General features: G+C 41.4%; 1 protein-coding gene across 6 annotated transcripts in view; it reads right to left on the bottom strand.

Moving 5' to 3' along the window:
• The window catches only part of TSPAN5 (tetraspanin 5), a 223,159-nt gene extending 210,665 nt beyond the window's left edge, over window positions 1-12,494 (bottom strand). The window contains exon 1 of one of the 6 annotated variants that reach the window (XM_033957482.1): window positions 12,361-12,494. In XM_033957482.1, the coding sequence (XP_033813373.1) occupies window positions 12,361-12,396 (36 nt within the window). In that variant the 5' untranslated portion in view covers window positions 12,397-12,494. The other 5 variants (XM_033957473.1, XM_033957490.1, XM_033957499.1 and 2 more) reach the window with 5 other exon arrangements.
• Between the last annotated feature and the right edge of the window lie 278 nt (window positions 12,495-12,772).

Genomic DNA, 12,772 nt, shown 5'->3' with positions numbered 1-12,772 from the left:
CTTCCCCCCGACGAACCAGCACCAGCAACTGACTCCTCACCCCCAACCCTGTGACAGAGAAAATAGCAGGAGGGATACCCTCTCCCTCCTGCCATGCTCACCCCACCCCCGTGTGAGAAAAATGGCAGGGAGAAGAGGGGAAGGGGATGGTTCAGGGGAGGCCTCCGTTGGCAGGAGGGAGCTAATTTTTACAAAACTGTAGCGCAGTTTTTAGCGCCATCTGTGGCGGTAACAGCTCTGACACTCATGGAATTCTATGTGCATTGGAGCTGTCACCGACACGGCCGGCGCTAAAAACTGCACTACGATTTTATAAAATGGGGGGAGGGTAAGGGAGTTGTTTTTAAAAGACTCCAGCCTTTTCTAAAATGGATACAGCTATTAGAACTCTACAGTAGAGACTGACAAGACATACATGTTAAACTGCATTGAATCTTAGTAGTCTATGTTCCAACTATCATCCCATAGCTTACATCTTATTTTTTGCAAAGCTCACAGAAAAAATAGTGTTTAACCAACTGACCTCTTTTTTCGAACAGAGAAATGCTCTTCACCCTAATCAAACGGGCTTTAGACCACACCATTCAACTGAACTTTCTCTCTTAGGCCTTGTTACTTCCATTCAATATTTTCTTCTTTTTTTTCCCCCGATTCTTTATTCATTTTAAAATCAAACAACAAGTGCACATAAATATATCATAAATTGATTCCAATATAGCACTTTAAAATCTAACACATAAATTAATGATAAAAACCCCTACTCACCCACCCTTCATCAGTTATTCTATATAAAATATATTATACTATTATTATAAACATAATTATAAAATTTCCTCTCTAAATCCTCCCTCCACCCTGAGTGTGCATATAGTAAATCTAAAAAAAGGAAGAAAAATGATGCCTATTCATTACAATACTTTTCCAATGGCCCCCAAATCTTTACGAAGTTATTATAATTCCCTTTTTGCAACGCTATTGCTCTTTCCATCTTAAAAATATGACATAACGAATTCCACCAGAATGTGTAATTAAGATTATTGTAATTTTTCCAGTTATTGGTAATATGTTGAATGGCAACCCCTTTCATAATTAATAAAAGTTTATTGTTGTGTGATGATATTTGACTCTTTTTCCTCATAACCATTCCAAATAAAACCGTATCATAAGAAAGCGCAATATGATTTTCCAATAGAGAATTTACTTGAGTCCAAATTGAATTCCAAAATAACTTAATACAGGGACAATAATAAAGTAGATGATCCAATGTCCCTGGTTCCAGATTACAGTGCCAGCATCTATTAGATTTAGAGCTATCTAACTTTTGTAAACGTATTCCAAGTTCTCCATACTTTTTATTAGCTTCGTTGCTCGTCTCTGCACCCTCTCCAGCAGTTTTATAGCCTTCTTTAGGTTGGGAGGCCAATGTTGGACACAGTATTCCAAGTATGGTCTGACCATTGCTCTATGAAGCGGCATTATAACTTTCTCCGATCTACTCGTGATTCCTTTATCATGCCTAACATTCTATTTGCTTTCTTTGCTGCTGCTGCGCATTGTGCCAACAGTTCAGGGTCCTATCTATCAGTACACCCAGGTCCTTTTCTTGTTCGCTCTTACCCAGAGTTGCACCTGACATTCTATACTCGTGTTACTTGTTCTTTCTGCCTAAATGCATTACTTTGCACTTTTCCACATTAAACTTCATCTGCCATTTCTCCACCCATTTCTCTAACTGACACAAGTCACTCTGGAGTTCCTCGCTATCCTTCTGCGATCTGATTGCCCGACATAGCTTTGTGTCGTCTGCAAACTAGATGATCTCATTGGTTTCACATGTTTCGCATATGCCGACGATATTCAACTACTCCACCCAATTCAATCTCAAAACAAGAAGAACATTTCTGAAATTAACCATAAACTCGATTTACTTAGTGAGAACCTTTTATCACTCAATGTCGGTAAAACCAAAGCTCTTCTATTCCCAACTAATACCAATGAATCCTTAACAGCTCCAGTTTGCATTAGATCGACTCCAATTCAATTAGATACAACACTCAAGATCCTGGGGGTGATTCTAGATTATAAATTGTGCTTTCATAAACAAATTAGTGCCGTAGTTCAAAAATTTTCTCTAAGCTTAGGATGATTCGTTCTCTCTCTCCCCTCTTGGACCTCAAATGACTAAATATCCTCATACATTCCTTGGTCATTTCACACTTAGATTATTGCAATTCACTCTACCAGGAAGTGACACAGAAGTAAATTGGAAGACTTCAAATAATACAGAACACGGCCATTAAAATTATTTATGGAGCAAAAAAATATGATCATGTCACCCCTCTCTTAAAGAAGGCCCACTGGCTGCCCATCTCTCATCGAATTACATTTAAAATCCTGTTCATAACCTTTAAAGTACAAACAGCCCATTCTCCAGCCTTTCTAGATAGATAGACTCCTTATCCCATATACATCTTCCAGATTGCAACAGCTATTATCAATTCCTTCTGTTCGCCAGATATTTCATGACTCAACCCGCAAGACAATTTTCTCAGTTATAGCTCCCACGCAGTGGAACGCTCTTCCATTAAACATGAGACAAGAATCAAATGCCGCTAAATTCAAATCTGATTTAAATACCTTTCTTTTTAGAGGTGCTTTCATCGTATAGACTAAGATCATGAATATCTGTACCCTATTATGTTTTTCCTTCCCCCATCCTTTTTTAAAAATTTTTTGCAGTTGGGTATCATTAAGGAATGTTGGGTAGCCTCAAAGAAAGCTAACAGAATGTTGGGTATCATTAAGAAGGGTATTACGACCAGGACGAAGGAAGTCATCATGCCGCTGTATTGTGCAATGGTGCGGCCGCATCTGGAGTACTGTGTCCAGTACTGGTCGCCGTACCTCAAGAAGGACATGGCAGTACTTGAGGGAGTACAGAGAAGAGCAACTAAACTGATAAAGGGAATGGAAAATCTCCCATATACCGACAGGTTGAAGCAGTTGGGACTTTTCTCACTGGAAAAGCGGAGACTTAGAGGAGACATGATAGAAACCTTCAAGATCCTGAAGGGCATAGAGAAAGTAGACAGGGATAGATTTTTCAAATTAAGGACCACCACAAGTACAAGGGGGCACTCGGAGAAATTGAAAGGGGACAGGTTTAGAACAAACGCTAGGAAGTTCTTTTTCACTCAGAGGGTGGTGGATACATGGAACGTGCTTCCAGAGGCTGTTGTAGACAAGAAAACATTAAATGGTTTCAAAGAAAGTTTGGATAGATTCCTAGAAGAAAAAGGGATTGAAGGGTATAGATAGATATAGACCACTACTCAGGCGATGGGCCTGATGGGCCGCCGCGGGAGCGGACCGCTGGGCAGGATGGACCTATGGTCTGCCTCAGCGGAGGCAACTTCTTATGTTCTTATGTACTCCTCTATCTTTAAAGAGTTTGTTAACTTCCCTTGTAAGTACTCACAGAAAAACTTGTACATATTTTTTTTAAAGCTACGTTTTAATGTAAACTGCTTAGGTTGTTGTAAGTGGTATATCAAGCAACAATAAACTTGAAATTTGAACTTATGTCGAGGGCATATAAATGTTTTAGCCTTCAAGAAACAGTGAATATTCTTTTAACTTTTGTCTTTCAAAGAGCTCCAACTCAGGGTTATAAATCTGCCTAGAGCAAAAAATAATAGACAATTAAGATGGCCTTTTCCAGGCTTTCCCTGGGTATTAACAGCAGCAAGTCTTCTGGAATGCAAACAAATGCTCATTTGCAGTCGAACAATAAGAGAATCTAGTTCCATTCCTGAACTGAAATATGCTGAAGCATAAAGGGCTCCTTTTACAAAGGCGCGCTAGGGCCTTAACGCGTGGAATAGCACGTGCTAAAATGCCACATGCGCTAGCCGCTGCCACCCCCTTTTGAGCAGGCGGTAGATTTTTGGCTAGCGCAAGCTAATCCGGTGCATGCGGTAAAACCCGTAGTGCACCTTCGTAAAAGGAGCCCAGCTTTAGCAACATAAACACCCCTACCTGATTTAATTGCCTGTTGAATTGTTAAACAAATCATCAAGATCCTTTCTTTTTATTTATACTTGCATTTCTCAGGTATACTATGTTTAAAATCTGTGAAAGCCTCATTCTGCATAATCACTCTTACAATTATGAATCGGAGAGTTCCTGTGCAGATCCCCCAGCAGAAACCCACACAGGCAATATCCAATTTATATAAATGCAATATGAACAGGGCAAGAGCTACCAGCAAGGGGGTTCAAAAGAAAGCATAAGGACACATACATTGCTATACTGGGACAGACTGAAGGTCCATCAAGCCCAGTATCTCGTTTCCAACAGTGGCCAACCCTGATCACAAATGCTTGGCAAGATCCCAGAAGAGTAAAACAGATTTTATGCTGCTTATCCTAGGAATAAGCAGTAGATTTTTCTCAAGTTTATCTTAAGAATGGCTTATGGACGTTTCTTTTAGGAAATTATCCAAACCATTTTTTAAACCCTCACGTTAACTGATTTTACTATAGTCTCTGGCAATGAATTCCAGAGTTTAATTACATGCTGAATGATGAACTGTTTTTTCCGTTTGTTTATTTTTTTAAAATTTACTACTAAGTAACTTCACTGTACATATATCCCCTAGTCATCGCCTACTCCAGACATAAACGTATCGGGGGGGGGGGGAAGACGCAGGCCGATGGCAGTGGGAGGGTCCCGACGGCAGGAGGTTGTTGGCATCCCTCTTGCCATATATAAGTTTGGGAGGGTTCGGTTGGGGGGGGGGCGATGTCAGGAGGGAGTGGCATCCCTCCTGCCATATTCGCACGGGAGTGGTGGGAGCATCTCGTGGCAGGAGGGAGTGGGCATCCCTCCTACCATTTTTTAGGGTTGGGAGGAGGGGGCGCTGTCGGGAGGCTTTAAAAAAAAAAACATTTATTGGGCAGTAAAATATCTGTGTCATTAAAAAAAAAGGCCTCCCGACAGAAGCCCTGACAGGAGGCTGCTTCTCCTGTCACTACTGTTAGGGCTCTGAACCGACTGCGATTGAGTCGGGGAGTTTGCATGCAAATGATTTGCACCTCCATGCAAATCATTTGCATGCAAACTAGATAGTGAATCAATTGCTGTTTAAAAATTGGCCAGAGAATCTCTATCTTTAGTGAATCTGGGCCTCAGTGGACAATCTCATTGCCAACTTTGATTGCAAGGGACAAGTTGGCAAATATTTTTTTCAAAATTTGTGTCAGATACCAAGGTGCTGCCCCATAGACCGCTTGATGAATAATTGTCAAGATTTTATACTCAATTCAAAAAATAACTGGTGACCAATGTAATTGTTTTAACATCAGAGAAATGTGATCATGCTAGCTGCCATATTTTGCATTTCTTGCAAGGTCCGCACTTTAGATTTAGCAATGCCCAACAACAACGCACGGCAAAAATCTAATTTTGTAATTATGAAGTTCTGCATCACTGTCTGAAAATCAGCCACTGACAATATCGGTTTTACTTTGGAAACCACCCGCAATTGCAAGATTGTTCCCTTAATAACCTGCAAAATATGTTCCTGCATTGTGAGTCAAGCACCTAAATAAACCCCCAACAAGTATCTCATATGTAGAAGATCGACAATTTCACATCGTGCAAACTGTACCTCCTTACCTGCAATAATTGTTCATCATTTTTAATAAACTGGAGACACAGCATTGTTTTTACACTCAGAGGTTTGGCTTTTAAAGGTCTTCTTTTTGTACCATTATTCACTCATTTAGATTTAAATTGTTTCACTATAAGAGGACAATTCCAAATAAAGTGCTTCGCATTGAGGATAAGACCCCTGAGGCAGATCATAAGGCCGAAACACATATGTGTCGGGTCTTGAAAGAATAAAGGGATTGAGCGCCTCTTTCGTTGTTTTTCTTTGGTCTACCTTGAGGAGGTAGCATCTCCTGTTTGTGTGACTCCTTTTTTCACAGACATCAATGCAAATTTACAGCAGCTCTTAGACTAAGGTCCCCCGTTTACAAAGCTGTGGTAGCAAAATTTGCCACGCTAAATGCACGGAAGACCATTCAATTCAATTTGGTGGGTTTACCATGACAGCATCGCTACCATGGCTTTGTAAAAGGAGCCCTAAGCTATCTGAGGTAGAAAAATGCCTGAATCATTGGTTGACAGTACAGGCATTGGTGATACCATAAAATAAAAAGTGTTACAATAATCTGTCTTTGTTACTGGGTTATAACTGGAACCAACTTTAAGGAGCTTATGATTAATTAATACAACTTACAACAGCATAGTTGATAGTAAAGTAGGGGGAGGGGACTTGATATATACTGCTTTTTCGGTTCATAGACAAGCCCGCGAAAGACAAAGGCGGGCGCCGACAACTGAGCGCAAGATGGAGGCTCGCGCCGAAGAAAATTACAGTTTTTAGGGGATCCGATGGGGGGTTTTGTTGGGGAACCCCCACCCACTTTACTTAATAGAGATCGCGCCGCGTTGTGGGGGAGTTGTGGGGGGTTTGGGGGGTTGTAACCGTCCACATTTTATTATAAACTTAACTTTTTCCCTAAAAACAGGGAAAAAGTGAAGTTTTCAGTAAAATGTGGGGGGTTACAACCCCCCAAACCCCCCACAACGCGGCGCATTCTCTATTAAGTAAAGCGGGGGTTCCCCCCACACACACCCCCGTCGGAGCCCTAAAAACAGTAATTTTCAGTGGCGCACACCCCCGTGCTGCGCTCAATTGTCTGGGCACGCTTTTGACCTGACACCGCTTTTTCTGTGTGATTTATACAAAGTGGCTTACGTGGGGCAATGAACTGTCAAGTGACTTGCCTAGAGTCACAGGGAACTGCAGTGGGAATTGAACTCAACCTCAGGGTGCTGAGGCAGTTGCTCTAACCACTAGGCCACTCTTCCACTCCTAGTAGGTGTAGGTAGGTATGATTCTGCCATGCCATGCCATGACCCAGCATCAAGTTTCCAAGTATATTTAAAATTTTCTATCCCGCCCTATGGAGAACCTTCAGGGCGGCTTACAATCTAAAACAAATTATAATAACAATACATTGTAAACAGTAATAAACCAACATAATATATAAAATTAAGGTTCAGGGGACAGAAATACAAAAATGTATAGCAAAGTGAGGGGAGAAAATAACATTGGGGACTTTCTTCTGTTTTCCATGATACCAGCAGCGCTACCCATTAAACCTGAGAGTATGCAAAAAAAAAAAAAGATATGTTTTCAGATTTTCCTTAAACTTGTCAATGGAAGTTATTGATTTAAGTGTTAAAGGTATGGAATTCCAATACTTTGGGCCGTTTACAGAGAATATTGCTTCTCTGACATGTTCATGGACTATTTCTTTATGCGATGGAATTGCAAGCAGTTGCTTATTCGTGGCTCTTGAATTTTCCAGATATGTACGGACTCTGCAAGGTATGGTGGCTCGTCTGTGATCAGTACCTTAAATGTAATTAGAAGTAATTTATATACAATGCGGTCTTTTACAGGGAGCCAATGAGCATTTCTCATAAACGAAGATATATGATCGAATTTACGAAGATTATGGATTACTCTTATAGCTGTGCTCTGTATTATCCACAATCTATGTATATGCATAGAACTTCACGGTATTGCGGTATATAAGCTGTTATTATCCTTTTGATGTAATCTTGCATAACGGGAATTGCAATAGTCGATTTGCTGAATAACAAGTGAATGTACTAGGATGTTCAGTGCCTCTGGAAACAATAAAGAGCGAATCGACCTAATCAAACATAATTTAAAGAAATAATTTTTCACTACCCTTGAAATTTATAAATGATATGATAGTTTTGTATCCAAAATTACCTCTAATATTTTTGTAACTGATTACAAATGGAATCGGAGTATGTCCTAGTTTGATTTGTAATGGTAAGACTACTGGATCACACTGGCTAAACATTATCAACATTTATTTTTCCCAATGAAGGCTTCAGTAAAAAAATATACATTTTAATGTTGGCTTTCAGAGGACTACATATGAGCTGGTCTATTTGGCACAGACATGTACCAACTTGACTACTGTGTTAAATAAAAACACCAGTTACTGTCATTACTGCGGTTAGCGAAGATGCAAGTAGAAGGACAAAAGGAATACTATACAGCAGTGGTCTCAAACACAAACCCTTTGCAGGGCCACATTTTGGATTTGTAGGTACTTGGAGGACCTCAGAAAAAAATAGTTAATGTCTTATTAAAGAAATGACAATATTGCGTGAGGTAAAACTCTTTATAGTTTATAAATCTTTCCTTTTGGCTAAGTCTTAATAATAATATTGTAATTTATAGCTAAAGAGACATATGATCAGGAAACTCTTTTATTTTACTTTTGTGATTATGATAAACATACCGAGGGCCTCAAAATAGTACCTAGCGGGCTGCATGTGGCCCCTGGCCGCAAGTTTGAGACCACTGCTATATAGGTTCTGAGAAATTCTGGTTTTTGGAGAGCATTTAGGGGAGGATGAAGAAATTGTTGGATAGCTATTATAGGAATAGATTGGGATGCAGAAGGAGGAGCCAGTGTTAAAGAGAAGGAGATATGTGTTTTGAGTCTGTGTAATATTTATTATTGTGGCTTCATTTATATTTGTTTTACTGATTTAATTATTTTTGGTGTACTGTATACTTAGGGCTCCTTTTACAAAGGTGCGCTAGTGTTTTTAACGCACCGGATTATTGCGTGCCTGAAAAACTACCGCCTGCTCAAAAGGAGGCAGTAGTGGCTAGCGCACGCAGCATTTTAGCGCGTGCTATTCCGCGCATTAAGGCCCTAACACACCTTTGTAAAAGGAGCCCTTAGTGGAAAGCAGGATAGAAAGTGAATATAATTATTTCCTGGGAGGTGGAGAGAGGGTAGTTTGGAAGGGTTGGGAGATTTATCTATGTTCATATTGTCACATTGTTATGATGTTTGGTCTTGATAGTAATGAAATTTTATTTTTGTTTCCTGTTGGTTTGCATGTTCTTTAATCTGTTTTGTTACTGTGTTATCGCAAATAACAATAATGAACATAATATATTATTTCCATTTTCTGAATTATATCTTTCCAATACACTGGACAGGGATATTTTATAAACCTTGCAGGACACCATGATACCCTGGCTCTAATGAGGATCTGTTTTGATCTCACCTCTTATGGATTTTCTGAGATAACAGCACTTAAATATTATCCCTCTGTAACATTAGTACAGAAGGTTAAACCTGACAGGCATATTCCAGTTTGCCCTTTGCACAGAAGTCAGAAGGATTTCCTCAATTCCCATTTTTAAGAGAGCAGACAGGGTTGGATTTCTATCTAAGATGTTTTCAGTGGGGAACCCTGTATTAGTGAATGTTTTTCATTTAGAGATTAGACAAGAAGTAAATTACCTAGTCTTCAGGGAAAAGCTGAAAACATTCATTATTCCCTGAATACAAGATAGGTTAGACAGCTGGTGATGTGGAGAGCACATGTCTAATTTTGTCCTAGAACTTTGATGGTTTTCAGAAACCAGGAGGGATTTTAATCTGATGGGTGGTTTTCACTGATCAAGAGGAAGAATTTTAGAGGCCCTTTTACTACAGCTCAGTGTATGCTAAATGCTGTGCATCCTATTTTAAACCTATGGGACAGATGGCACTCAGCACATGCTAATGTCTATTAGCACACACTAACCCCCCCCCCCCCCCTTTTCACAAAACCGCAATAGCGGTTTTTAGCGCAGGCCAGCACGCTGAATGCTCTGCGCTGCTCCTGATGTTCATAGGAACTCTATGAGTGTCGAGAGCAGCGCAGAGCATTCAGCACACCGGCCCGCGTTAAAACCCACTATCACGGTTTTGTAAAAGGGGGGTGTAAGCTTTAATAAAAAGACCCCTTAATGATTATTTTTTGCTTATATATTGCATAATGTTTTGTATCTTTTTAAGGTTGTTAAGTGCTCTGGGTGTCCCTGAAAATGGTGGATAGAAAAAAATTCTTTTTTTATTTAAAGAGTGCACTCAGAGTTCCCACACCTCAGTACTGTGTCAAAACAAAATTTGTAATATGTGAACCAGGTCCTCAGTTTTCACAACTGAAAATGATGGAGCAGCCTAGAAAAAAAATGTTTAAAAAAACTAAACAAATCATTTTCTGGGGGAAAACCCCCCCAAAAATTGAGGCCAGAAATTTTGTTGTGTATTTTTTTTTTTTTTTTTTTACTTGGTGCCAAGTTAATGGTGTTTGACAATCTAATTTAATTCTGTGTTTTAGAGCAGGGTGTTTCAGCACCGACTGATACTCTTCTCGTGCTCTTTGTCTCATGCACAGAAAGCATGAAGTGAGAAAAGCTGCCTCGTGGCCTTTGTCTTCTCCACATCTGTGAGCTTTCCTATGTATATCTGGCAATGCTCCAAACCTTTTAGCCAGCATCTGCAAAATTTGTGCATGCATCTGCTGATTAGCTAGCTGTGGATACCCTCAGGTATGCAGATCTCCAGTGACTACTATATTGTCCAGCCCAAGCAGGTGTTGACAATATGATGACCCATAGATATCCATTCATTACAAATACGTCTCAAAAGGTTTAAAATATCATTACCTGGAAGCAAAAGTGTAGTACTGTATATGCAATTTTTGCATGAAATTAGATAGATTTCAGCACGCTGATTTAAGATCTCCTTGAATGCCAAACTGTTGTTTTGATACTTTATTACATTATTGTGAAAAAAATTCAAATTTGATATATTATTGGTGGCTCATTACACTTCCCGCTTTCTCTGTTTTGCATGAAGCGCACATACAACACTTTTGCTTTCAGGCACCCACCATATGATGAAAAGAGTTAGTGGACAGTATTGGCAGAAACTTCTAATGCTTTAACTGAAATGAGCAGCTGAACAGAACCATTGCCATCCAATAGCCAAACAAAGGACCTAGCTAATGAGTCGGAGAACACAGCCAAAATGACATTTCCACAGCATCACAAACCCATATCCAATCACTGCAAAAGCATCCCATCCATTCTTGTCTCTGTCATTTAAAAAAACTGTTGTGCAGGGCAACCTCTTCTGTGTGGCTAGGCTCTATGCCTATCTGCCAACAAGGAGAGAGGGCCCTGTATTGTGGAGCTGCATTACAGCAGGCTGGATGTAGGATAAGTACAATTTAATTGGTAATTGTGGGTAGCTTTCTTCCTGGTCCTCCTGGAAGCAAGCACCTGCCTTTAGCATTCACCAGCAAACTCCTTTACAAGGCCCAGTAAACATCACTTTACTACAATTAACGTAAAAACAAAACAGAGACCAAGTGAAATCTAGAGGATAATAATGAAACAACCCCAAATTGTCACAAGCCACAGTAAAATGTTAGGGGTCGGGACTCGGGAGAGGAAGATCATGTTTTTAGTCAGAGGATCACAGCTTTACTGTTCATCCACATCTATGCTTCCTTTTCTCTCACAGAAACACTAAAGCATGCATCCGTTTCAGGTCAATCGGGTCTCCCGAAAAGCACATTTTTACATCATCAAATCCAGGCGGTGAAAACTATCCAGCAAGATAGCTCTGCAGGCAGGCTGTGTGTAGTAAATAGTCTTTTAACAAAGGACAATGCCTTCCTGTTACACTGATACCGTAACTCCATGGCAGAGTACAGCCAGCAGAAGGAAAATCATGCAGGCTTCTTTTTTTTCCGGGGGGGGGAGGGGAGGGGGGGTATTTTCATTACCTATTCATTTGCTAAACATACTCATCACGTATTAAATCTAGGTCCGATCGGATCCGTTCACCTGCAGTAAAATGGGAAGCCCGGCCCGACAGCACCCTTCACTTGCCAAAGCGAGCCACCGTAGAAGCGAAGGAAGGAGCCACGGCGCCCCCCCCCCCCCCACTTACCCAGAAAATCACATTGAAGCCAAAGATGAAATACTTGATACAACAGCTGACCTCGGGACCCTTGTAGTGCTTCCCGGACATCGTCTGGGCGCCGGGAGCAGCTCCTCTCCCTCCCGGAGCAGAGCGAAGCGCGCCAGCGGCGCAGGCTAAAGGAGGAGGGGGAGGCGGCTCAGCGCCCCGCTCCCGCTGTCCAGCCAGAGCCGGGCGAGAACTCGGCCACCGTCGCCTCCCTCCCGGGGAGCCACGCAGCTCCGCCCCCTGCACGCCCCCGCCCGGCGAAGGAGGAGGGGGGGGGCTAGCGCCTTTGCGGTTCAGGCGGCAAATTTCAGGAGAGGTTCGCGCGTTTGGGCTGCTCCTCCGGCTCTAGGGATTGGACTTCGAAGGCACACGTCCTCCTGGAGCCGCCTCTGCCCATCACTCGGTGACTCACCCGTGCACAGCGTGACACTGAGATAACTGCAGCCATTGATTGCGCGCATCGTTACATCGCTTGCATGCGCTGGTGCTGTGCCGAGACGCTTTGGAGGGGGTCTAGCAATTGCTTGCTTTTGGGCTCAAGCCCGTCTTCTTGTTTTTTTTTTCTCTCACGTGTGTGCATCAGACGATCTTTGCTCGGATCCACTTTTCAGCAGTTCACGCTGTACCTGTTTAGTATGGGTTGGTAGCGTGATACTTGCTTGGCATTTCAATGAGGATCAGAGTAGTGAGTGTGCCTCTTTAAGGGTAGCCTCCATTCCACAGTGCACGCGATGCCCTCTAGCGCTAAATTAGTGCTCCTTGCTAACTTTTAAATGAGGGCCATTTTGGGTCCATAAGGGCTAAAAGATAGGCAAATACTTGTT

This window comes from Geotrypetes seraphini, chromosome 1 (assembly GCF_902459505.1).
Source record: "Geotrypetes seraphini chromosome 1, aGeoSer1.1, whole genome shotgun sequence".
NCBI classification, from domain to species: domain Eukaryota; kingdom Metazoa; phylum Chordata; class Amphibia; order Gymnophiona; family Dermophiidae; genus Geotrypetes; species Geotrypetes seraphini.
Note: the sequence above shows the minus strand (reverse complement) of the source record. Positions and strands in the feature narration are given on the sequence as shown.